The 26,377-nt window shown below is 39.1% G+C and overlaps 1 protein-coding gene across 2 annotated transcripts; it reads right to left on the bottom strand.

Annotated features, from left to right (window-relative positions):
• Positions 1-8,249: 8,249 nt before the first annotated feature.
• Positions 8,250-17,492, bottom strand: LOC104424136 (putative leucine-rich repeat receptor-like serine/threonine-protein kinase At2g19230). 2 transcript variants are annotated; one of them, XM_039303656.1, is made up of 13 exons: positions 17,371-17,492; positions 16,240-16,774; positions 12,523-12,998; positions 11,963-12,098; positions 11,311-11,382; positions 11,031-11,102; positions 10,876-10,956; positions 10,520-10,680; positions 9,573-9,775; positions 9,311-9,437; positions 9,151-9,231; positions 8,876-9,065; positions 8,250-8,763 (listed from the first exon to the last, which is right to left on the bottom strand). In XM_039303656.1, the coding sequence occupies exons 1-13, from the start codon at positions 17,465-17,467 to the stop codon at positions 8,376-8,378; spliced, it is 2,619 nt and encodes an 872-aa protein (XP_039159590.1). In that variant the 5' UTR covers positions 17,468-17,492; the 3' UTR covers positions 8,250-8,375. The 2 variants fall into 2 exon arrangements, with proteins under 2 accessions (XP_039159590.1, XP_039159591.1); XM_039303657.1 differs by having other exon boundaries at positions 9,151-9,213.
• Between the last annotated feature and the right edge of the window lie 8,885 nt (positions 17,493-26,377).

Genomic DNA, 26,377 nt, shown 5'->3' with positions numbered 1-26,377 from the left:
ATTTGTTTTTCGATTCAAAAAGAGAATCTTGTTGTGGAAGCTGGTTTGCCTTTGCAAAAAAGACAAAATGGAGTTGACCATTTCTTTGGTCCATCGGTTACTATGTCACAACAACATTATCATTGCTAAGATTTGCTTTTAATTGACGAACCGATATATTTTTCTTCTGATGCGTCCTTTATATCTAGTGATCATATGTGCTCTTCTTTTCGATGTTTTTACCAAACGATATGTCTTTTTAAGTATTTAGTTACTCTAGTTGCTCTTGACAATGTCTTGGCCAAATCGATGATGGTGATCTAATCGTCAGTGTAATGTCAGCTTTGTTTTAGGTTCCATGAAAGTCGACAACTTAACAAACATTCAATTAGCGTGAAATGGATGACGATATTCAAACTCTAATTTCCTTATCTCCTCTCTTCTTACGATCTCAATTATTTTGTCATAAGTGATGGATTTAAAGTCATTAAAAGTGACTTGACTCTCCCCTTGTCTTCAAACTAGATCAGTAAAGCTTTGGTCAATTCTCATGGTAGACCAACAAAGTCACTAGAGAACGGACGATAAGGGGCTCGAGTTCAAGACACATTTTTGTTTCGAGTCTGTGGTTCTATAGTGCTTGATCAGATCAACTCTAAACCAGAAGGGACATTACATACTTATGTCACGGTATGTGCAAATTTCTGCTAGTCTCATATCATCAATTGGTTCTTTCTTCGAGTTTGCTCGCTAGGATGAGCCCTCATTTTTTTCGAGTCCTGCCATTAATTGTCGTAGATGGGACAAATCAATTACATGTCAGTGGGTCCTTTTTTGATGAACATGCAACGTTACACTGGTGATGCATGTTACGAAAAGGTGAGCGATCGAATAATGATATAGACAAATGAAGAAAATAAATTGGATATTATATTTACGTGGTTCAATCGTAAAGACCTATGTCCACAGGGAGAACAGCAACGAATTTCACTATAAATCAAGCGATATAAAGAGATTACACATTCAAGTCACTCAAACACTCTCTCGGTGTTTCCCAAATCCCAATTACACCAAATACACCAATCTTTCTTGGATGTAAATCACAAATAAGCTTTGCCGCATGAAAAACACGAAGACTCGCTATCAAGCACCCAGCACCAACAGACGTCTCTCACAAACAGAGAACACCCACGGCACTCAGAGTAAACGACGCTTCAATATGTAGCTTTTCTCAACACGTTGTTGACACCTAAATTTTGGCAACCCATTTAGTCATTTATCGCCTTAAAAATTAGGGATTAATTTTATCTCTGAAAAAATATTAATTGCATAGCATATAGATTTAGGTGCATTTGTTTTTAATTTGCATTTTTTTTTACATTTATTTATTGGATCTGTGGCAGATGGGTCGAATTAGTGGTTTTGGGTTTTAAATTAGCAGGCTGAGCTAGGCCCACGAAAGGAGAAAATTAACCAAAGCCCGTCGTTATGTTTAATTAATTATCTTATGAAAAATTAAGATTTGATGTGATATTATGATGATTTTGAAAATTAAAAAAATCGCATTGTAATCTTATCTTTATCAATAGATGATGAAATCGGGAGAGAATATTTTTGAGATAAGGATTTTTGTGATCAAGAGGTTATAAGCAATATTCGTGAGATGAAAATATTAATAAAAAAGATCATGTTTTGTTTCGCCTATAAAAGGATGCGTACGGAGATCAATGAAGGGGGGCCTTTCAAGTTTTTTTCTTAGGGTCTTCAAAAGAGAAAAAGGTGAAAAGTAAAAGTGAAAGGAAAGTTGCAGCGAGTGACGTGAGAGAGAGAGAGAGAGAGAGAAAATCGAAAAAAAAAAAAAGGGGAAGGGGTCACCGCATCGTCTTCTTCCCGAGGGGGAAAGCTCGGACGGGCCAGCCTGCCCTCGTCCGGCCACCGTGCCGGCACCGCCTTGCCGGACACCACCGCACCTCGCCACCTCGCTGTTCCGTTCGCCGCCGCCACCGTTGCGCCGCCGGTCTCGTCGCTCCGTCCGCTCCTCGACGCCTGCGCTTGAGATCTGCTCGCGACCCAGCACTCGGCGTTCCCTGCTCCAGTCGTGACCGGCGCTAGCTGAGCCTCCCTCGCCACACAAAGCCCGCCGTCGCTACCGTCGGCCACCGTCACTCCGAACTCCCCTCTGGAAAGCCGGTAGTCCGCGACCCACCTCGACCGCACCCTCCGGCCCGCCAAAGCTCTGCCCAGGCCGGACCCGAGCCAGATCTGCCCACCGCCTGCACCGCGTCGACTCCGAGCTTCCCCGACGACCGTTGCTGCTACTCCCGTGACGCCCCTGCATTGCGCGCCTCTACCCCGCTCCTCCTCTGCTCCGACGACCCGGCTCTATTTTGCCCGTGAAGCCACAGCTGTTGCCGATCTGCATCGCCACCCGGTTGGTCTCGCCCGTGACGCCGCTTCTGTCTCTGTTTCGCCCCTCTCCGAGCGACGCCCACAGCAGCTTTCCGCCGAGCCTTCTTCACCAGTCGCTGCTGCATATCCGGTGGTCCGCTCGACGCCAGCAACGCCGCGACGCCCCTTTCGCCGGTGCCCGAGCGCCGGTTGCTTCGCCCGTGCCGTCCCTGTCCCGCCTGACCCGCGACCAACTGTGCCTTCCCTTCGCCGGAGCTGCCCCTGCCGGACCGATGACAGTTGCCCTGGGTGACCTGCCACGAGCAATCCGTGCTTGGGAAGGGAAAAAGAAAACAGAAAAACAAAAGAAAAAAAGAAAAATCAGATTAGGTAGTTTCTCTTTTATGTTTTTTATTATTATTTCTTTAATATTCTGTTTTAGTGGAATTGTTCCTTAATATATTATTGATATCCCATATGAAATAGTCCCTCAAGCTAGGATTGACAAGTTCAATTTTCGCGTCCGAAATCCGACTCGCATTCCTTATAAAAATCGACAATCCAATCTCTGCCCAAATTCGATTCGCGATTTAATTTAAAATCGCCAACCCGATCTCATGTGCGAGATATGATTCGTCAATTTTTGGATATCAATTTTATCTTGTTTGATTTCTATCGTCGAGTTGGTTGAGTCAATCTTATTTTTGTAAAAAAAAAAAAATCCAAAAGATATTTGAGTTAGGAATAGATTTGCTTTAGAATATTTATTGTTTAGGATTAAAATTGCAATCTTATTTTGAAATTTAAAAATAAAAAATGTTGATTTAGGGTTAGGTTTTTTTTTTTTATATTTATAATTTTTTTTAATCAAGGAAAAGAAAACCAAAAAAGAAAGCACATTCATTTAGGATGTTAGTGTTATCATTATTTGAATTGCATGTGAAAATTTTAATTTCGAAATTAATAAAAAAAAACACAAAAATCATCATGCATATATCATGTTGAATTAAGGCATTCTTTGCACGTCATTGCATGTTAGGGTTGCATGTTGATCAATTATAGGTAGATAATCTCTCCTAGATAAATTGCATGTTTTGTTAGGAAAATAAAAATGCCCATGTCATATAGAATTAGGTCCATTAAATGCACGTCATTTAGTGATTTTTGTTAGGTCCATTTAATTAGAAATTGTCAGTCATTAAATTAATTTAGATTGCATATTTAAATGTTGCATTTCTTTAATTTCGAATCTCATAGAAAATACAAAAAAATTATTTAGAATAAATCCATCTCATGCTTAGGATAGACTACATGCTTAGTTATGTCATATTGCTTAGGTCATATAGTTAAGGCATGTTGCCATGTCATATCATTTCATGTTAAATTAGTGGCATGCATTTGATTTTCATTAAATAAGTGCAAAAAAATGAAATTGCGTGTTAATTAGAAATCATATTTAGGACTCGCCGATGTGAATTCTAAACTAACAACGCAATGCTTTCGGTGCTACGAGGTAAGTTCTGCAATTTATTTATTGCTTTACTTGGGTGTTAAATTGGTGGTTTGCGCACCCACACGATCGTTTCACATGTTAGGGAAATAGATTTAAAATCAATCCAAACTAACTTGTCAAACATTTTTCAAAATAAAAAGAAAGGTACGAAAGGACGTTAGAGAAATCTAGCGTAACCAAGTCCCCGTACCCAAATCTACTGTTCGTAGGAGTAAAGTAAATCTCCCGTTACTTTACTTGGGTTTCTAATCGACCCACCAAAAATAGATTAGTGGCGACTCCTAGTTAAAAATCAATTGCATGTTAAGAACTCAACCGAAAGTCGCGAATTGGTATGGGCTTGGGAACCCGAGTTAAGTTTCAGCTTAACAATCATTAGTCAAACCCTAGGTGGTTCACACCCGAAAAAATTGGTCGCGACACACGTACATAGGCTTCGACGGCGTCTTTACGTAGGGTTTCAGGCTGCAACCAAAACCAAAAAAAAAAACCTGCAAAAGAATTCTGTTTTATACGTGGGTGTGCCCAAGGTCAAAAGTTTGACCTTGGGCCCCACCTTTCCCTTTTGATTCTACGAAACCGAGTGGGACGCTGCTTCTTTGTAACTTCCTTTTTTTTAATGTGTGCCCATTTGGGCCCCACCATGGCTCAATAAAATTCGGCTCCTCCTTTGCAACGCAAAGAAAACTTTGCTGCACATATATTATATTTTATTTTATCGTTTGTGCAGCTTCAAGATTCCAACTCAAGTCATAATTTAACAATCTCCACCTTGGCTCGATGTTTGAGCCAACTCTTGATGGGCTTGAAGATTCCAACTCAAGTCATAATTTAACAATCACTTCGCAAAAAATTCAAACTCTGCTACTACTTATCCATAGCCATGATGGGCTCAACTGCCACAAATATTATCCAAGTCCAAGCCTCGCTTGAACTTCGCCATAACCAAGAACGTCATCAGAATACCAACTCCACATGCACCTTTAACTGCTCTGCAAAGATTTTCTGATACAACCTCCTTAACCGCAAATAAAGTAAAACCATTGTTGCATTCATATCTATCAGGAGATCAAATATATACCTCGTCAATATCAGCAGTTACAACAACGGTTGGCTCTATAAGCTCTACCTCAAGAGTTTTTAGTCGCAACTCCACCTCAAGTTGAATATCGTCCAGATCCGTATTAACACTGCCACAAACACTCCTAGCCAGAAGTATCAGAGACTTGTCAAGGGTAACTTCTCTACTGCCAACAGGTGAATTTATATTTGGGCACTACAACTGATTGCCCCGCTCACCTTGTGCATAGCCATGTAATATGCACATTGCCCTACAATCAAGCTTATCATTACTCACTCGAAAATAACCCGGGCAACCAAAAATTCTAATAATAGAATAACCAGCAACGTTACTTGACCACTTTTCTTCAAAAGTTCACCTTTCAATAGCAATTGATGGGGATCTATTCACTAGGTAGCTTACCGTACTTAGCACATCAGCTAGAATTCTCCTAACAATACCGGCACTAGAGATAACTTTTCGGGCCGTCTCTAGTAATGTTATTCTCGTAAATTTTGCAAATTGTTGTGATTTATTTGCACTAGTGCGGTGTTTCACTATGCTTTCTTTCATGCATAATTTATTTGTCAGCTCCGAGCAAAACTCCATGCTATTGTCAGTCCGCACATGCTTGATCAACTTACCAGTCTCCGTCTCGATCAAAGCTCTCAACCGCATGATCCTGACACCAGCATCAAACTTGTGCATCGGCATAAACACCCAAGTCTTCCTTGAGTAATCAATAGACTCTCGAACAGATGCATCTGACGTCTCCGAGGCAAAATCTGTCATTGTCTCACCTTGAAGTTTATACATGCCTCTGTGCTTGATTCCTTTCATTATTACCAAGGCACCTCGAACAACCTTCAGAACTCCACCTTTTGAAGAATACCTACAACTAGCTGAATCTAGAGCACCCAAGGAAATTAAGTTCTTTTTCAATTTTGGAACATGCCTCACTCCAGTCAATGTCTTCACAATACCATAATGCATTCTGATTTTAACATCACCAACACCCACAACATCGCACTCAGTGTTGTTCTCTAACTGGACTTTACCACTACCCGTGAACTGATAAGTGATAAACCAATTTCTATTTGGTGTGACATGAAAAGAACAACCAGAATTCATAATCCATCCATCAAGCGATGAATCATTAGTGACAGACAAGACATAATCGGCATTATCTGCTACAGTTACAATATTATTTGTAGAATCAACTATAATTCCCTTACTTTTCTCATTCTTCAACTTAAGGCAATCCCTTCTAAGATGCCCCCTCTTGCCACAGCTCCAACAGACAACATTAGCAGTCCTAGATTGACTACATCTGTTCATATTAGTACTACTCTTACCCACACGTATTACAGATCTTCGTCTATTTTCATCTACTAAAGCAGTAGATACAGATTTGCCAGATTCTCTTCTACGAATGTCCTCGCTCAGAATCAAATCTCGAACCCCATCAAATGTCAAACTTGTTGACCTAGAGGAATTACTAACAGCAGTAACAATAGTATTTCAACTATCAGGCAATGAGGATAATAGAATCAAAGCACGTACCTCATCTTCAAAGTTAATCTCAACTGAACTCAATTGACTAACAATCACATTGAGTTCATTGATATGATCTGCAACTAACGCACCTTCACTCATCTTCAAATTAAACATACGTCACATCAAATAGACCTTGTTGATCGCAGAGGGCTTCTCGTACATATCCGATAGGGCTTGCATCAAATCAGCTGTGGTCTTCTCCTTCAAGATGTTAAATGCGACGTTACGAGCCAATGTTAGTTGAATAACACCCATAACTCGTCTATCCAGCAAATCCCAATCATCTTGCTTCATCGTCTCTAATTTCTCCTCAGATAAGGGCAAGTGCAATTTCATCTGATAAAGATAATCTTCAATCTGCACCTTCCAAAAACTAAAACCCTTCACATCAAATCTGTTGATTCTCACTTTTACTTCTTCTGTCGCCATCGATTCGCTTCAACTTAGCCAAGCCTGGCTCTGATACCACTTGTTGCGAAAAGGCAAGCGATTGAACAATAATATAGACAGATGAAGAAAATAAATCGAACACTAGATTTATGTGGTTCAGTCGTAAAGACCTACGTCCACGAGGAGAGCAGTAACGAATTTCACTATAAATCAAGCGATACAATGAGATTACATATTCGAGTCACTCAAACACTCTCTCGGTGTTTCCCAAACCCTAATTACACCCAATACACCAATCTTTCTTGGATGTAAACCACGAATAAGCTTTGCCACACGAGAAACACGAAGACCCACTATTAAGCACCCAGCGCCTACGGACGTCTCTCACAAACAAAGAACACCCACGACACTCAGAGTAAACGACGCTTCAATATGTGGCTTTTCTCAACACGTACGTAGGCTTCGACGGTGTCTTTATGTAGGGTTTCAGGCTGCAACCAAAAAAAAAAAAAACCTGCAAAAGAATTATGTTTTATACGGGGTGTGCCCAAGGTCAAAGTTTGACCTTGGGCCCCACCTTTCCCTTTTGATTCTACGAAACCGAGTGGGACGCTGCTTCTTTGGAAACTTCCTTTTTTTTTTTTAATGTGTGCCCATTTGGGCCCCACCATGGCTCAATAAAATTCGGCTCCTCCTTTGCAACGGAAAGAAAACTTTGCTGCACATATATTCTATTTTATTTTCTCTTTTGTGCAACTTCAAGAGTCCAGGGAATTGCGTTTTTGCAAACGCTCAAACTCGAGTCATAATTTAACAATGCACATCTTCTCCGGTAGCAGGGCTCTCATCTAATCAATGATACTGGTTAATAATACTGGTTGTTGCATTAGAACCTCGAGACAAAAAGCTTATTCCACATTCTAAGAATTCGAGAGATTAGGATTGCCTTTTATTTGGATATAAACATGTTGCAAATGTGTGCATTATCATAAGTCAAGCTCAAGTTTTGTGTCCATAATTTGTTAATGATGCTTGCGTGTATATCCTAGGATGCTTGTGAGAAGTAGTACGTTAAGACCACCAGAATCCTAATTATCAATTTTCTCATTCTACCCCTTCAACATTGCCAAATTGTTGCCTCTTAATCAATTGTGTTGATTCCAACTTAAATCTCAGTTGAACCCCAAGAACGTGCTACAAGGGCCTGTTAATGCCAATTACCTGATCCATGGATAACCTCAAAGTTAGAATCACAACTCACCTCCGCCCATGCTCAATAAGGAATTTCTAATTCCCCAATATTAGAAATGCCATGAACTGACATTGTGAATGGAGAAAGAAGTAACAAAGGACGAAAGGATATCATTGTTCAAAAGTGAGTTTTGCAGATTTATTTATAATAAGAAAAGGGAAATGGATGATGCAATTAAAAAAATATATGATGGTACAAATTTGTTGACAAAGCCTTTATGGATTGGAAAAGTTCTACTACCTTGCCATAGGGGCATTGTCAGAATGGAGCTCTGGGGAGGTAATTTCAAAGGAACCGCTTGATTTGCTCACCAAAGACACTTTCAACTCTGCTAGTACATCATTTATGTCCGGCCTTTGACTTGCTGTTGATCGCGTACAGGACATAGCGATCTCCGTTACTCTCCAAGCCGAGTTGACGTCGAATTCTCCTTGTAACATTGGATCCATAATCTTCTCTATATCCCCACTTTCAACAATAGGAATCAACCATTGAAGTATGTGCATTCTGGCATTGCCATCCTGGCTTCTCATTATTGCAGATTGGCCCGTGATCAATTCAAAGAGTATGATTCCAAAACTATAAACATCACTCTTCCTATTAAAGATTCCAGAAAAATGAAACCTGGGTGGAAAAGAAAAGCAAATAATGGATCTTTAAATCAAAAATGAAATCCTAGGCAATGTCAATTTTTATATGTAGAATCACATTGATAATATCAAGTTTTAGCTATTACTCGGGGTCAATGTAGCCAGGAGTGCCCGCGGGACAAGATGACACATAAGAGTCATTTTGAGTCACAAAAGTTTTTGATAGGCCAAAATCAGCTATTTTGGCTTGGAAGTCTTCGTTCAACAAAATGTTCGTAGTCTTCAAGTCTCTATGGATGATGGGTGGCTTGCAACCATTATGCAAATAATCCAAACCTATAACTCCTCGCAGAAACCATGTCAAGAATGCCAAAGCAATGTCAAGAAAAAACCTAAAACTGTGGTTATCCCATTCATGTACCTTTTGCTGCATCCATAGCTATTTGTATTCTCTTACTCCACGTCAAGACCTTTGGATGGTCCTCTGTTGGATGCATCCTAACTTTATTTATGAGCAAGAAATAGAGTTTTACATGACTATTTTAAAGAAGAAAACAATAGAAAAAAACATATATACACACCTGATAAATGTTGCCTTAAATTTCCGTTGGCCATGTATTCATATATTAAAGCAATGTGCCTGGAATCACCACAATATCCAAACAAAGAAACCAAGTTTCCGTGATGAATAAGCATTAAGAGTTGCACCTGCAGTGTCACAAGTGTGCATTATAATAATGCATGTTGACAATAATCTAAGAGGAATTTTCTAAATGAACGTCTGCATAAGTGTCGGCGTAAGTCGATTTTAAAAGGAAGAGTGATTGCATCATCCTATCTAACCTCAGCTTGAAATTCCTTGTACCCTTGCTTTGATGATTTAGAGAGAGTCTTCACAGCAACTGTGGTGCCATTATCTAGTGTACCAAGATAAACCTTTCCGAATCCACCTTCACCAATCACTCGTCCAAAATTTCCAGTGATTCTTGAAACCTCTGTATACTTGAAAGGTCGATTCTTTAATCTCAACGTTATTTCACTAGATTCTGTATCAAAAAAGTTCTCATGAGTTTAGTGACTATCCTTTCAGGTAGTAGACTTTCATGGAAAATAACTTCCCATGGTCATTGCATCCACAACAATTAAAAGACATAGGAAGGGTTTTACCAATCCCATTTAAAGAGCTATATTAATGGAGAAGAGGACAATAATTGAAAGATCTGGGCAGGGGTTCTCTGTCGCCTACCTTCAACATGCTATCAAATAGATAATTGTTCTTTTCTCAATACACAAAGATTAGTTGGAATGCTCAATACACAAAGATTAGTTGGCGAACGCACAATCAAACTTTCTTTTTGGGAGCCTCAAAATATTAAGGACAAAGTTGTACTATCAAGCCGTTCTAAGTCCTCGTGCATAGCACGGTTAAGTTAAGCCGAATAATGCACATACGCTTTGTGATGTTGATGCGATCATGCTGTAAATACCCCTTTCTCTCTTTTTTCTCCATTTTCTTGTGACCACTATGTAACTCAAATTATCAGCATTGGAAATTTGGATTAATGCTAACGTTCCTTTATTCCTGAGGTTGATGAGATAGTAAAATGATAGTCCAGGTGGGGGTTGGGGAGGGGGAGAAGAGACAGCAAGTTGCTAAGTTATGTTTTCTCAACTAAATTATCCTAGAAAAGACACCGTTGCAGTTAGAAATGTACCAATGGAAAACCAAAGTCAAGATTGCCGTCAAATGCAGTTTAGATTGCGTGAACAGCACAAGTAAGAATGCTTACCTGCTTTTCGTCTCTGTTTAATTAACCAAACGATAGCTAAAGCACCAAAGAGAACTAAAAAGAAGCTTGAAACTGATGTAACAATTGGAATGAGGATGGAATTTTGTTTCTTCTTCTGCGGACAAGGATCAGCTAGGCAAAGATTCTTGTTTCCTGCCAAGCTGCCACAAGAATGAAGGAGCTGAACTCAAATTCCTATCAACAAATGCCTAGATTGATTTCCCATATGTTGATGGCAAGTTGGCCTTCTTATTTGCTTTTAATCACAATAAAGAAAACATATTGATAGTCTTGCCACCTTATAAAAGTCGCATATGACTCAGAGACGGAGAGAGAGAGAGAGAGAATCAGAGAACCTCATGTTTAAAGTTCTGTCCACGACCCTTTTCTTAAGAGCTTCAGGAACCGATCCAATCAGGTTATTTCTGCTTAAATTTCTGCAAATATAGCCGTGATTAGAGATACGTCCACCTTAAATCTCTTGATGCTTCACTTAGACAAATTAACTTACAGAAATCTAAGATTTGGTAATCCTGCCAGAGTTTCTGGTATCACTCCTGTAAGCTGATTGTCAGACAAATCTCTGGGAAAGAGCAAGTTTAGAGCACCTCATATCAGGTTAACCAACTCCATAGCCAAATGCAATATGTTTCCACACATTAGGGCAATATTTCAACAGCCTCTGTCTTCTAAAACACAACCTTAATTATTAAATCATGAGTTGACTCCCAGGGGATGCTTAATCATGAGTGACGTGCGGACACAACTAATTCAACCATGGTGATACTTACAAGTATTCCATTGTTGACAGATGTGACAGTGATGAGACTATGTCGCCTGTCAAATTGCTCGAGCTCAATTTCCTGACCATTGGAGATCAAAATAGAGGATCATGTCATTGCCATCTTCATAAAGGCAGCATTATTTGGCACAGTATAGAAAAGCTTGTGCAATTAATTCTTCAAAATGAAGATATTTTAGGTCCTCCTGGTGTGAATGTTTTAGGCACTAGAAGACCATAATCGTCAATTTTCTTGCATGGGTCTCACTATCTCCTTGTTCTATAATTTATGTTTATTTTTGGACCTAGAGTACCTAAAAATTATTCTCGAAGGACCCGATACTTGCTCATACACAGAAATTTGGAACACACTAGTGTCAAAAATTGGAAAAGTAGGCTATTGGGGAATCTCACATGATGTTGGCGAGAGCTCATAGACTATTCCTAATTTCACACCCACCGCAAAAATATCACCATCCCATGTGAGAAGTTACTTCAGGAGGTTGTAATTATCTTAAATATTATTCCTCGCTATTACATGCATTGATCATAAATATTATTCCTCGCTGATACATAAAATTTCCAATTTTCATGACAAATAAGATTTCTTTTAAGATTCACTAAGAAAATCAGTAATCGAGAAACAATGGTAGAGAACTCACAATGATATAATCCTTGGAGGATTTCCATAGCTACAATCTAGACCATTCCACGTGTATTTGCTTGGTACACATGGGTCACCTTGCCAGCTTTCTCTCCGAATGTGATACGTTGTTTTGATGTCATTAATAGATTTCACTGTGATTTGAATCACAACAGAGAAAAATATTATTTAGAGAGAAGTATAGAGATGCAAAAAGTGGTTGCAATCAATCACATATAAATCATATAGACTTTCAGTTTTTCAAAAGACTTGTAACATCTTAGGGCTTCAATTTGAAGAGACTTTTCAGCAATCACCAAGCAAAAAGTAGCCAAAGCGGGGAATTAAGCAGATAGCAGAGTAATACTTAGCCACATCTGTTGATCCCAACAAAGCAACTACTGATCAGAGTTCACGAATAAAATAGGACCCACAGTGGAGACTAGTATATTTAGTATAGGATTGCCTAAATCTTACTTACTGACATTGGAATATCTGTACAATTATTGTCGATGTCGGTTGTAGTACAATTGTACGTGTATGTAGACAATAGCAATATGTAAAAGAATAAAAGGGTACCATCATCTTGTGCTGTGGGTACATTTGGAGGATCACGAATGGCATAGAACTCCACGGCATTGAGGATCGGTGGATATCCAGACTTATTTATCGATTCAATCGAGAAGGTGATGGGCAACCCACTAATAGGAGCGGAGACTACAACCACTGGCTTTAAGTATTCAAGGCTCACTGTCTCCCTGAATTGATTATCATTCATGGAAATTGTGAACTCCCTCTGGAGGCCGTTTGTCAGTCTCTTAATATCAACGAAATAAAAATACACAGTCCATGTCTCTACAGAGCTTGAAGGTTTCCATTGTAAATACAAGGGAGTACTGGCATTGATTGAACGTTGAGCGGTCTGAAGAACTTTGCTGGGAACTTTATATGCATCAGTATTGTCAGATGAATTAATGATAGATGTGTTGTCTAGAGAGATCCAATTAGGATAGTTTTTCGTCGCCCAAATCCGATCGTAAACATCGTCAGGGTACCTGAGTGAGGCAATTTTACAAAAGGTTTAAGAGCAAACAATAAAACAATTGACTGAGAGACTAGCAAATGCCAATTCATATGGATAAGCGACAGAATTATTGAATTTACCATATTTAACACATTACTAGCGAAAAGCCGATGCTTTGGTTGGTTGAGAAAATCAGAATATCTCACTGGTCGAAGAGTTACATATTATTAACAAGTGTCATAATGACACTAGTTAAGATCACTAACAGTATAAAAAACACATACTAATATATGTTGTGAATATTGGAAGAAATTGAAATACTCTAAATAAAAATGGTCATATATTCAAAATATAACTAATAGCCCTTAATGAATATCCCGAGAGCACTTTTATTTTTTGTATATATATATGTAAAGTCCCATCTTCATGAGTAGACATTGAGTTGTATAACATACTCGATACAATCCGTGCTTTGCACGGTTGTTGTATTCTACCATTAACATAGGATTAATAATTTTGAGCAACAAATATAATGATATAGTCAATGTGACGCCTTAGGTACATCACGCGCTACACGTGTCCTTTATAATTCCTTTCCAATTATATTTTATGCTTATAATTATAATTATGCATGTGAAAGCATTACAAAATACGTCACCATATATCATACAAGAAAGTTGCATGAATTTAGTACATATTGCTTTTTACTTCATACAACCATCGGTACTTATCATCAAAACATATACACCTAGGACTAGTGAGTTAAGGGCTCACTAGTACTACTACTTCCGTATTATTTCATAAACAAGCCACCATCCAGCTTAGGGTTTGATGGTCTCATGCATCATCTCATCCCCTCCACTGTTATGCACAAGGGAACCATCCTTATTTATAGTCTTCATCCATGGCTATACAATGATTGAGAGTAAGTGTAGACAAGAAATGAGAGCTTTTGTCAAAGAATATAAGGAGTAAGAAGAAGTGACAGTGCATGCCAAACTGAAGGGGTAAGGCCCCCTTATTTATAGTCTTCATCCATGGCTATACAATGATTGTCTTACCTAAATGCAAGGCTAAGTTTTTCAATAGAAAACCCCACCTGACTTAACTAAAGTTTGGGTGGCAAGTCTACTTATATGATGTGTCTTTAGTATAATGATTATGGAACAAGTGCTCCAATGAATGAGCTTCAAGTGGCCCCCATGAGAATAGCCAAGGCACAAATGGCCCGATGAAAATTTGCCACAAGAAGTTAATTAAATGGAGGTGAAGAGCTCCTCTTCTTTGGCCAAGTGTGTGCATATATCATCAATACATTGATGAAATATAGGGATGAGTCACCCAAAACATTAATGAACTATAGTTGAAATTGATGATGCCATGCATGATTTAAAAGCCAACCAAATCAAATATCTCAAACCAAAGCATAGGTTTAAAAATTTTGGTAGAGAAAAGAAAAGTGGCATGCCAATTGAAGAGATATAGAGATTTAGGGAAACCGATATTCATTCTGAACATTAGTAAGTTTGAAAATATTTTAAATCTACTAAAATTATCAATGAAGATATCAAAATTAGGAAAATCTCAATTCAATAAATTTGAAATTTGGATATCATAAAATATGAAATTCAAAGCATATCAATCCCTTTTTACAATTGATATGATTGTAACGATCACAGAAAATCATGTTAAATACTTTTATCAACCATAAAAAATTCAAAATGTCACAATCAACATGATGTTTTGGCTTATTATGTTTCGTTTGTTCTTACTATGTCTCAAGTGCATCCGATTTATGTATTTTTATTTAGTAAATGTACTTGTATACTAATATATAGTATTATGTCATTATCAAGGTGCGGAACTTCTTCGATACAAATGAGGTGCAATTAAAATAAAGAAATAACGAAGGGAGGAAGGAGAGGGACAAGCAATAAGTAAGTAGCAAAATGAATAGAGAGTATAAGAAAATACTCCTTTCAACCAGATCAATCCCTTACAAATAACAATCCTATGTGTCAACCTTAATGGTGATAATAGGGAACGCATTTGTGCATGCGAGAATTAATTGTGAGATTTGTCTATGAATTTGAATTAATGGAACACTCACGTTGGATATTTTTATATAATTTATCCACGGATCATATTGAACAAATTATAAATTTATGGATTACATTGCACATTGAAATAAAGTTCATGGACTATAATACATATTAAATTAACGTATAAACCCCTGAACTTAGGCTCAATCAAAAGATTTGTCTACTTAAATATTCTTGAAGAAGAAAAAAATATATTGTGTTCCTTAAAATAGGAGCTCCTCTTTATTTAATATAATAATGATATAGATTAAAATCATACACGTATGATAGAAAGGAGGTAAGGAATATGATTACATTTGTTGACATGACAATCTACCAACAATAAGTGAATTTCCTCATATTACAAAATCTTCAGTTTGTTATATCACTAAAGTTTTGAACTGAGAGATAATTATCAATTTCGCCTAAATGATTGTTCCTCAATCACATCATCTGATGGTGAGTTTTATTGAAAAACTGTATGCAACTCAAAATCACCACATGACCTTATATTTATTTGACATCAATAACTTACTATAACATTAATGTCTTTAGTAAATAATTTGCAATGTTTTCATTTCAAACCTTTATGATAGTATATAATACGTATTAGTTTATTGAATATTTAGTTGCATATTTAAGGCCAAAATTAATTATGATTATATTCAATTTTTTTTGCAATGGCGTTAAATTTTTTTCCTAAATAAATCAATCAGTCTGCTTGTTATGTTGGAGTAACTTGAGTGTTTTTTATACATATCTGAAATTCTACTCTTGATTTGGATTATAATTTCAACTTTTTCAAATAACTTTTTTTTTTCCTCGGACCTAATGGCTTTTCTGTTTCTCTTTTAACATTTTCAATCATCTAATGATTTTTGTTGTAATCTTTGACGTCTAATATCATTTTCTTTAATGATATTTAAAGTGTCGTTTGTTTCGAAATCTGTTGATTTTTCTTGGCCTTTTTTTTCCTTGCGTCTTCGCTCAATTTTGCCTTGTGTAGTGGCCCCCTTTTGGTCTTTCACACATTTGACTCGTTACCAATTCGGTTGGCTTCATTTTTTTCTGTTAAATTAGGTACATGTGCCTTCAATAGTTTGCAAAATGGCTAAATTCGATTAAAAAGAAAACGGAGTCTCTCTTGACTATGATCACCATGCATCTGTATATAAAAAATTAGCTGATCACCTGATGAAAGAGTCCGGGGCACCTCCGATGTCCTCTCGCCATTGGAGTTCCAAGAATCCAGATCTTAATCGATAGATGCCATCATCATCTATATGTCTTAGTTCCAATGCCGAAATGAAGGGCACCCCCTTGCCAGTATTGACAAGACACACTTGTATATCATCTGCCGAGGACACGTACATGATTTCTTCATAACTACGATCCGAGTAGTCCACCGTGGTCCAATAATTAACATCAATGTATAGGTCGAATGAAGGAGCCTGATCCTTTTTATCATAGTTTCCATACCAAAACCTTGCCCTGATCAAGTAGGTGTTGTTCTTGCCTTGGTCTGGTTTTAAAGTGTAACAATTTCTCGTTCCGTTGGGAAAAATCCTTAAATTAATAAAAAACGGTCGAAGGCCTTCTCTTATGAACACTGAGGATATCTGCTTGTTTTTTCCAGAGTCTATGAACCCTTCATCGGTTTTGTATATTATTGTGGTGTCAACCTCAGTGTATTCATCAGTTGCTCCACAATCAATACTGATAAAACCTTATAAGTTCAGAGAAAAAAAGAACTCAGTAAAATGGAAAAACAATTTATCTTATTGGACCATTAGAACAAACTTGGTGTTCCTTGATCATTCGCATAGTTCAATAGTTATTATTTCTAACGCATCGATGATTTGATGCGTAGATCAAATGAGTCTGAATAAAAAGAAGAGAGCACTTGGTTTCAATAGAGGGTCATGACTATTGGAGGGGTACGCAGACGATAAAATGACCAACATTTCTTGACGTCATAGATGGGACAATAACATTGTACGAAGCTTAAACCACAAGACAGGAAAAATATCATGCTGTGATGAGGCGAAAGGGGAGAAGAAATTGGGGTCGAGGATGTCCATGATTTAGATTTCTCCTCCTCTCCCATCTTATAAAAAGTCATAATTTGTTCTGAGATTTTCACTCAAATTTCCCCGTCCGTTTTCTCTCCTTATAGTCCAAGCAAAGCATGCAAACTCTAAATCTTTTAGCATCTCATGCAAACTCATGGGAACCGAAAAACTTCTCTCTTAGCATCTCATGCGAACTCAAAAACTTTTCTCAACGCAGGCGCGCAGGCATGAGAGAGAGAGAGAGAGAGACCTGGAATCTGTTGGGCTTGAACCACAGGGACTAGTGATGAAGCTAAACCAGCAAGCAAAGCAAACGAGAAAGCTGTAATAGATATTTCCATTGTCATGGAGCAGTGGAGATTGTCGAAGAGAGAAGTGTGAGGAAGATATGCATGCAGGCCTTATATTTATAGCGTGAGCTCTCCGTTTAACCGGCATCATCTTAATGGCTATAGACCAGTATATTTCATTAGTCTCATCTTAATGTCAAATTACTAAGAGGATCGGAAGTACACGCAACCTCATGTGGTGCTGGTTCGCCCCCACATCAATCTCATCTTGAATTTTCTTCAGTTTATAAATGACTGAGACATGGCTCGAATGCAAGAAGCCCAAGAATTGAAGCTAGGTCTTCATCTGCAGATGTACGAAAGTTGAGTGCCGCAATTAATCTCAATAGACAGCTTGATTGATCACGTATGGTCCATTGGTAAATTAGAAAGGGAGAATTACCCAAAAAGTCCTAAACATATTGCAATTGTGCCAATTCAGTCCTAAATTTATTTTATTTTTGGCCAATTTAGTCATAAACCTTTTACAATTATGTCAATTCAGTCTATCTGGCCAAAATTGGCCGGCCGGCGTTGACGTGGACGTCAACCGTTCGACGATCGCTAACGTGGCATTTTTTACAAAAAATTTTAATTCTTTTTTTCTTTTTTTCCCATCATCTTCTTCACCTCTTGGCCGCCCGACGCCGGCCAAAGGCAAGGGCCGACGAGGTCAACCTCGCTGGCCAATGGCGAGGCTCACCCCCGCCGGCCACTGGCGAGGGCGAGGCCCCGCCAGATCTGGCAAGGTCAGCCTCGCCAGCCACAAGCGAGGGCAAGGCACCGCCAGATTTGGCGAGCTCGGCCCTCGCCAGATCTTGCTGGGCCTCACCCAGCCAAGGCAAGGGTCGACCTTGCCAATGGCCGGCGAGGCAACCTTGCCCGCTGTCCACAATGCGGCGGCGATCGGAAGCCGCGAGCTCGCTTGCACTCTGAAGGCACGGTCGCAAGGCACGAACGAGGCGGAGAGAGAGAATAGTTCCGAGTGAGCAGCGAGGCGACCTCCTAAACCGGAGAATCTATGGGTGACTATCCCTCTCTCTCTCTCTCTCTCTCTCTCTCTCTCTCTCTCTCTCTCTCTCTCTCTCTCTCTCTCTCTCTCTCTCTCTCTCTCGTTTGAAGTGACCGAGCGACGGCGACGGGGCACGCAGCGCGTGCAGTACACTCGGCCAATCGTGATCGAGATGTGGCGGCCGATAGGGTTTCAGGGGAAAACAACGGCAATGACGCGTCGAGCAGCAACTTGTCACCTGTTCATAGCGAGGGTACGGCACAGTGGCGTTGCTGGTCGGCGAGATGGCATCGCCTGTTGCGATGGCGACAGACGGTAGGGATTTGTCTCCGAGACAGCGTCAGGACTACGCTGAACCAAATGCTAGCGAGTGATAACGACGCGGCGAGATCTGGTGCAACGACAGCGTCGGGGGGTTTGAGCAGCGTTGACGGTGCCTCCTTCCTACTCAGATCTGACCTCGTTCTCTGGTCTCTCTTCCTCTCTCTGGCCCCTCTTTGCAAATTTGGAACTCCCTTGCCTAGAACTCCTCCCCTCCGGCTAGATCTAAGATCTCCGGCGGGGCCTCGCCCTCGCTAGCCCTTGCCTCCAGCCGACGCCGGCTAGCCAGGAGGTGAAGAAGATGATGGGGAAAAAAATTAAAAAAATTAAAAAAAAATTATAATGCCATGTTAGCGATCGCCGGATGGACTGAATTGACACAATTGTAAAAGATTTAGGACTAAATTGGCCCAAAAAAAAGTTTATGACTGAATAGGCACAATTGCAATAGGTTTAGGACTTTTTTGGTAATTCTCCCAAATTGGAAACAATACGTCATGTGATGCACTATTTTTTTTTTTTTGTATGTATCATTTTTACAATACACCGTGGAATTGACTATATTTTTTCAGCTAGAGGCATCCACATTGAAAAAGTTATTTTTGGCTAATTGGATTTCTCCGACAAGCCATGTCAGGCTGATACATAATAAATTAATGTTATGTCGGATTTTCCGGTCAAGAAAATTGTGGATGACACTTAAGTAATTTTTTTATTTTTTATTTTTTTTATAATTAGGTAGTCAAGTGCTTGCTCAAGAAGTTTTGACAATGAAGTGCGTGTCATACAAAAATTATGGCATTTCTTATGTCCTTTCCCCTATTAAGGTATAACATGGAGCAGTAAAGGATACGTCACCACACAATCAAATGTGAAATTATCTTTCATCTTAAGCTTGCTGGTATGCTGTTATGTAACATGTAGGAGGAAATAACAAGTTGAATTCGATAATCGTGATTGGGTGTTCATCTCTAACACTACCTATTTAGCATGGCGGTGGTGGTACAATTATCGGCATGTCAACAGTTACGGCTTCAGCTAAAGATTCACACATGAGACTTATGTCTTCAACCGCAAAGTTTAGGAGGACACACAAGTTCTAATAAAAGAAAGCTTACGGAAGGTGAGGTCACCCCACATGATGTTCCAGAAAAGGAAAAGAGAAGTCAGGCTTAGTTGTATCTCTTAGCATATGCCATATATTATGACAAGTAAGCGAAGCCTTCAAAAGAAATATTCCTAATAAACACATAAGGCGGTGATTATTTGAGGTAAATATTACCTGAAACATCATAGGACCTCACCCATCTTATACGAGACTTGAGGGGTCACGAGATAAGTGTTGAATTTCCACATTTACCTTGCAAGGGGAACACCATCACAGTCAAACCCCAGAGCGGCCAGTTCAATGAAGCCGGTTGATTCCATCTCACTATTTTCCACTCTCTGGCGTGCCATGTCTATGGCTAAACACTCCTTCAGTTTAGCGAAGATGTGACTTGTCTCTGGCCTCTTCATTGCACATGGCGAAGCACATCACGAATCCCTATCTTCACGACTTTCCAAGCTGACATTCGTTGGGTCCGCGTGCTCTCTACGTCTCCGCTTTTGACGATTGGAGTCCCCAACCGCATTTTCTCCAGTTTATATTGACTGAGTCATGGCTACAATCCAAAAAGACCAAGACTTGCAGCTAGGTCATCATCAGCATGTGCCCAAGTCTCAGGACCACAATCAATTTGATTGATGACATATAGATCATTGTTAAATCTAAAGCAATATATCATATTATGCATTAATTTATTATTTACTATATCATTATTACCATGAATTATTTTTATTTTTCCGGCCGGAGGCATCCGCCTTCAATTTAGCTAAGATGTGGCTTGTGTGTCTGGCATCGCAGATGGCAAAGCACATCATGACATCCCTATCGTCACGACTTTCCAAGCTAACATGCCCTGAGTCCGCAGTGCTCGCTACGTCTCCGCTTTTGACGATTGGAGTCGCCCACTGCATTTTCTCCAATTTATAGTAATTGAGTCATGGCTACCATCCAAAAAGACCAAGACTTGCAGCTAGGTCTTCGTCAGCATGGGTCCAAGTCTCAGCACCACAATCAATGTCAATACGCAGCTTTTTTGATCGATGACATATAGATCATTGGTAAATCTGAAGCAACATATCATGTTTTGTGCTAATTTATTATTTACCATATCATTATGAAGTATTTTTATTTTTCGGGCCAAAGGCATCCGCCATCAGTTTAGCTAAGATGTGGCTTGTGTCTGGCATTTTAGATGGCAAAGCACATCACGACATCCCTATCATCACGACTTTCCAAGCTGACATGCCCTGAGTCCGCAGTGCTCGTTACGTCTCCGCTTTTGACAATTGGAGTCGCCCACTGCATTTTCTCCAGTTTATAGTAACCGAGTCATGGCTACAATCCAAAAAGACCAAGACTTGCAACTAGGTCTTCGTCAGCATGTGTCCAAGTCTCAGCACCACAATCAATGTCAATACACGGCTTTTTTTTATCGATGACATATATACCGTCTGTGAGACGTCGGATGCCCACTGCCACCTTCTAGAAATAGAAATTTTATTATGTTATTTTTTTCATAAATATAGATTTTGGGTAGTTATCAAACACGTTTCTTTATTTAGAAACTCGTCAAAGAAATAAAAATGAGAAATCAAATCTTTGTCGAAATTGATTTCTTTTCAGAAATTTTGTCATACACGCCCTTATTATATATCATATTACTATTACAATGAATTATCTTTATTTTTCCTGCTGGAGGCATCTGCCTTCAGTTTAGCTAAGGCGTGACTTGTGTTTGGCCTTTTAATTGCAGATGGCGAAGCACAAGACAACATCTCTATCTTCGTGGCTTTCCAAGCCTAGCTTATGTTGGAGCCGTCCGGATATTCCTTGGGTCGGCAATGCTCTCTATGCCTCCTCTTTTGATGATTGGAGTCACCCACTGAATTTTCTTCGGCTTATATTGACCGACTCATGGCTACAATACAAAAAGACCAAGACTTGTAGTTAGGTCTTCGTCAACATGTGTCCAAATCTCAAGACCACGATCAATGTCAATACACAGCATTTTTTATTGATGACATATAGATCATTGGTAAATCTAAAGCAATATATTACGTTATGCGCTAATTTATTATTTACCATATCATTATCACCATGAATTATCTTTATTTTTCCAACTGGAGGCATCCGACATGGAAAACCAGTAAGGTAAATTATAATAAGGAAGAGTAATTAATGGGAGGATGAGTTTTTACTCATGCTTTAGCAGTTGGCATGGTCGGAAACAACTGATTGACGACAATGTTTTCATGGGAGATGAGAATTTCTAGTTCTGAATGCCATGTCTATATCTTCTGCAACGACCACTAAACAGACCATCAATATGAATTAACCTTACCATGGTTAGGCAGACCACCTTCCATTGCCATGCGTCATTACCGAAGGCTAATTTTGTTATCTAGATTAAGAAAATCTATTTAGTTATGCATGGGTAACCCGAGAAAGGGAAAAGTACCAAAAAGTTCTAAACTTTTTGAATTGGTACCAATTAGTCCAGAACATTTTCACATTTGTACTAATTTAGTTTATCTGGCCAATTTAAGCTGGAAATTACTAACGTGAGCGCCGACGGTCCTAAATGACACCATTAGCACCAACTTGGACAAATTTTATAATTTTTAAATATTTTTTAAAGATTATTAATTTTTTTTTTTTTCTCTTTTCTTTTTTTCATTTTTCCTTTCTCCTTACCCCTTGGGCAGTGAGGTTGCCTGCCAACCATCAATGGCCACAAGCGAGGGTGTGGCGGCCCTTGCCTAGATCCAAGCAAGGGCACCATGCCCTGCCTGCTACAAGTGAGGGCATCGAGCCCTCACCCAAATCCAAGCAAGGGCCACAACAGTCTTGCTTGAGGCATCACAGCCATCGCCCGCCACAAGTGAGGGCCTTCACACCATTGCCTATGGGTGATGAGGGCACAAAGGCCCTCACTCACTCTTGGTCGACGAGGGCCACCACACCTTTGTTGGCCAATAGGCTAGGGTTTTAGCCCTCGTTGGCCAATAGGTAAGGGTTTCAACCCTTGCCTGGATCGAGTGGGGACCAACGCCCTTGCCTATGGCAAGCGATGGTTGGCCGGTGACCTCGTTGGCCAAGGGGTAAAGAGAAAGAAAAAAGAAAAAAACATTTAAAAATTATAAATTTTGTCCACATTAGCGCCGGTGATGCCGTGTAAGACTGCCAACGGCCATGTTGACAATTTCTGTCCTAATTTGGTCGAATTGACTGAATTGATAATAATGTAAAAATGTTTAGAACTAATTGGTCCAATTAAAATATTTAGGATTAAATTTGTACTAATGCAAAAATTTAGGACTTTTCTTGAGAAAGAGTAGGGCAATTGTTGCTTTCAATGAAAATGGTATTTCAGAAGAAGTCTATTAGAAACGTTAAAAAAGCACCTTTCATCGGTGAATAAGGCTATACATTCATATATAATTAATGTGTTGTGGAAATAGCTATACTTCTCAAAGGTCCAGTCCAAATATAATTAATACGTTGTGGAAATAGCTCTACTTCTCAAAAGTCCAGTCACCCCTCGTGTTATTCAAAAAGGAAAAAGAAAAAACGCTAGGCTTATTTGTCCCTCTTCGGATATACCATGTCTTAATGACCGGTTCAATGTGGACTGAGCCCACAAAAAAAGTATTTTGAGCGAAGTGATGACCATCTCAAGTGGATCTTGCTCATTTATAACGTCACAAGACATCATCTTTTTCGACGTGGGAATTGAAATACTATGTGATATGTCTTGAATTTCCCCCATTTACCTCGCAAGGGGAACACTATCACAGTCAAGCCCCAGAGTGGCCATTTCAAAGAAGCTGTTTGATTCCATCTCACCATTTTGCACTTTCTGGCTTGCCACGTCTACGGCTAAACATTGCTTCAGTTCAGCCAATATATGACTCATGTCTCGCCTCTGAATTGCGGATAGTGGCTTACATGACATTGCTATATCCTAGCTTTCCAAGCCGAGCTTACGTTGAACTGTCCGTTTAACCTTGGGTCTCCAGTGCTCTCCTTGTCTGCACTTTTGATGGTTGGAGTCACCCACTGAAGTATGTGGATGTGTTGCCCTCTTGGGTTCTTAGTGAACATTCACTTCCTCTCTTTTCCAATTATTTTTTATGTTTCTAGAGGGAGTGAACCACTAATCTCTAGAATGATACAAGGCGATGAATCATTAATCTCTAAAATGCTATAAGGAGGGGGGTTGAATCGTTACAAAAACAAAGTATATTTTCTTTATTGAGTTTCCGATCTTTCTCCACAATTAGAATTTGAACTTTTGTTGTGTGCGCCAGCAAGTGGTATCGAGCAAAAGGTAGGAGACCGTAAACTCAGCGCTCAGGAGACATGGTGCATGAAGACAGTGGTCCAAAACTATTCTACGTGAGCAGGTGGTCCGGGATCGGAGCGCCAGAGTTCGACTAGTGCATAATCAAGGATTGTGATCAATTGGTCTAGGACCAAGCTTACTTGGTATAATGTTGGGCATTATAACCAAGTCATGCTCATGGATATTTTGAGTCTTTTTAGCAGCATTGAAAGGCTCAACAACCCCAATGGTAATAATTAGAGTATCCGCATTCATATTTACCTATTAGGTCAAGACTTAAAAGAGATATTGTTGGCGGCAGCAACACCACACTATATATAGATGATAACGAGTTGAGAAAGCAGAAGATAAAAGTTGGAATTGTGCTTTATGTTCTGGTAGTGATCGTTGAAGATGAATTGTTACAAAACATCGATAAGGTGATGACTCTGAAGGAGGTGTGAGATGCCTTGCAGCACTGTTTGCAACAACAAACGATGCCAAGTGGCAATATTGGAGAACAAGTTATTGTCAATTTCACAACAATGCATGACGGTGAGTTAATAATTCTCCAAAGTAAAATCTCTTTGTTAAGAAATTCTAAAATTGGATTCTCAGAGTGCCATGTCCAAGATAAGGATAAGGAGAATTATCATTCATGGATTATGACTGGAGTATAATGATATTGTCATGGCCATCCGTAGATAATCACAAGACCCAGCTCTTACTGATCTAGAGAATATACTGGCCAATCCAGAGGCTTTAAAGGAAAAGTTGTTTAGGGTCTTAGACAAGGATGATAAAAGTGCACTACTTGGTAATAAAGGAGTGCTCAAGAGTAAGAGGAGAAACGGACCATGCACTGAAGATTAGAAATAGAAAAAAAAAGGTCACCGAAACTATCAAAGAACTAGAGAGAGCTCATTAGGATCGAGGAAAAGATAACAAGAATGAAGATAAGAACAGATAGAGGTGAGATGGTCATTGCTAAATTTGTGGCAAAATTGCTCACTTTGCTAGGGATTGTCGATTAAAATGATCATAAGGAAATGTTGCAACATCCATCATGAAAGAGAACAAAGTTAAGAATAGTGGGATTTCCAAGCATCTATTGTGGTAAAAAAACGAGTAGAGTTTGCAGCCTTCTTTATCACTATGTTAGATGATGCGACGGCTTTTGTCATGGTAAATTTAAACTAATTAATTATGACAATGATTGGATAGTTGACTCACGATGCTCAAACCATATGGATCAAAACAATCTATCCAACATGTTTGAGTATACCAGTAGATGAGTAGAGTCATCGCAAAACTAGACAGTGATCACGTCCAATTCAGTTGACATCAGATTGATTAGCAAAACACGTGTATCAGTACTAGGATTGAAAAAAACCTATTGTTGGTGTCATAACTTACAACTTGAGAAATTATGTGGTGTTTCACCTAAATGATTTAAAGGTGCACTGCAATTTTCAAACCACTAGTAGGTTGATCAAGGAGGGGTGTTGACTGAAGTTTATATACATGATGTCGGCATAGACAACATATGTGGACAAAATCCAAAAGAGCGAGACACCCAATTGACATGCTCAGCTCTGACACATAAATTATCATAAGTTAAAGGTGACGATGGAGAGGCTATGATAAAGGGTCTCCCCCAATTAGATGTTCGAGAAGACATAATATGTGTCCGGTGTCAACATGGGAAGACACGTCAACTTCTGTGTGAGGAGTTCCAATACCAAGCCAAGACTCCTCTTGAACTCATCCACTCAAATGTATTTAGACTAGCAAAGCAATGGATATTTAGATGTCAAAGTACATGACAACGTTCATTGCTAATTTCTTTAGGTATGTTGATTTTATAGAAAAAATGTAAGGAATTTAAAGAAAATGCAGAAAAAGAATTCAGCAAGCAAATATGATACCTTCGTCCTAATAATGGGGTGAGTAGACACCACATGAGTTTACATAGTATTAGCAAAAGTGTAAGATACGCCAACAATTTACATTTCCAAGTACAGCACGACAAAATAAAGTTGCAGGAAAAAAAAAAGAGAATGGGCATGTGGTAGAAACCTATAGGAGCATGTTTCAAGTATAGAATGTTCCACAAAAGTTTTAGATCAAGGATATTAAGACAACAACGCATGCGATCAACAA

Source organism: Eucalyptus grandis, chromosome 10 (genome assembly GCF_016545825.1).
Source record: "Eucalyptus grandis isolate ANBG69807.140 chromosome 10, ASM1654582v1, whole genome shotgun sequence".
In the NCBI taxonomy this organism is placed as follows: domain Eukaryota; kingdom Viridiplantae; phylum Streptophyta; class Magnoliopsida; order Myrtales; family Myrtaceae; genus Eucalyptus; species Eucalyptus grandis.
This window is presented reverse-complemented; position numbering and strand designations above follow the sequence as displayed.

Bases quoted from the DNA above. Each gene is read 5' to 3' on its own strand.
- LOC104424136 (XM_039303656.1), bottom strand. From the start codon at position 17,467: ATGACAATGGAAATATCTATTACAGCTTTCTCGTTTGCTTTGCTTGCT. The intron at 9,232-9,310 runs GTGTGTATATAT...TCATAAATAAAG, and splicing joins TTTAAGGCAACATTTATCAG to TTAGGATGCATCCAACAGAG. The intron at 8,764-8,875 runs GTAATAGCTAAA...TTTTCCACCCAG, and splicing joins CCTGGCTACATTGACCCCGA to GTTTCATTTTTCTGGAATCT.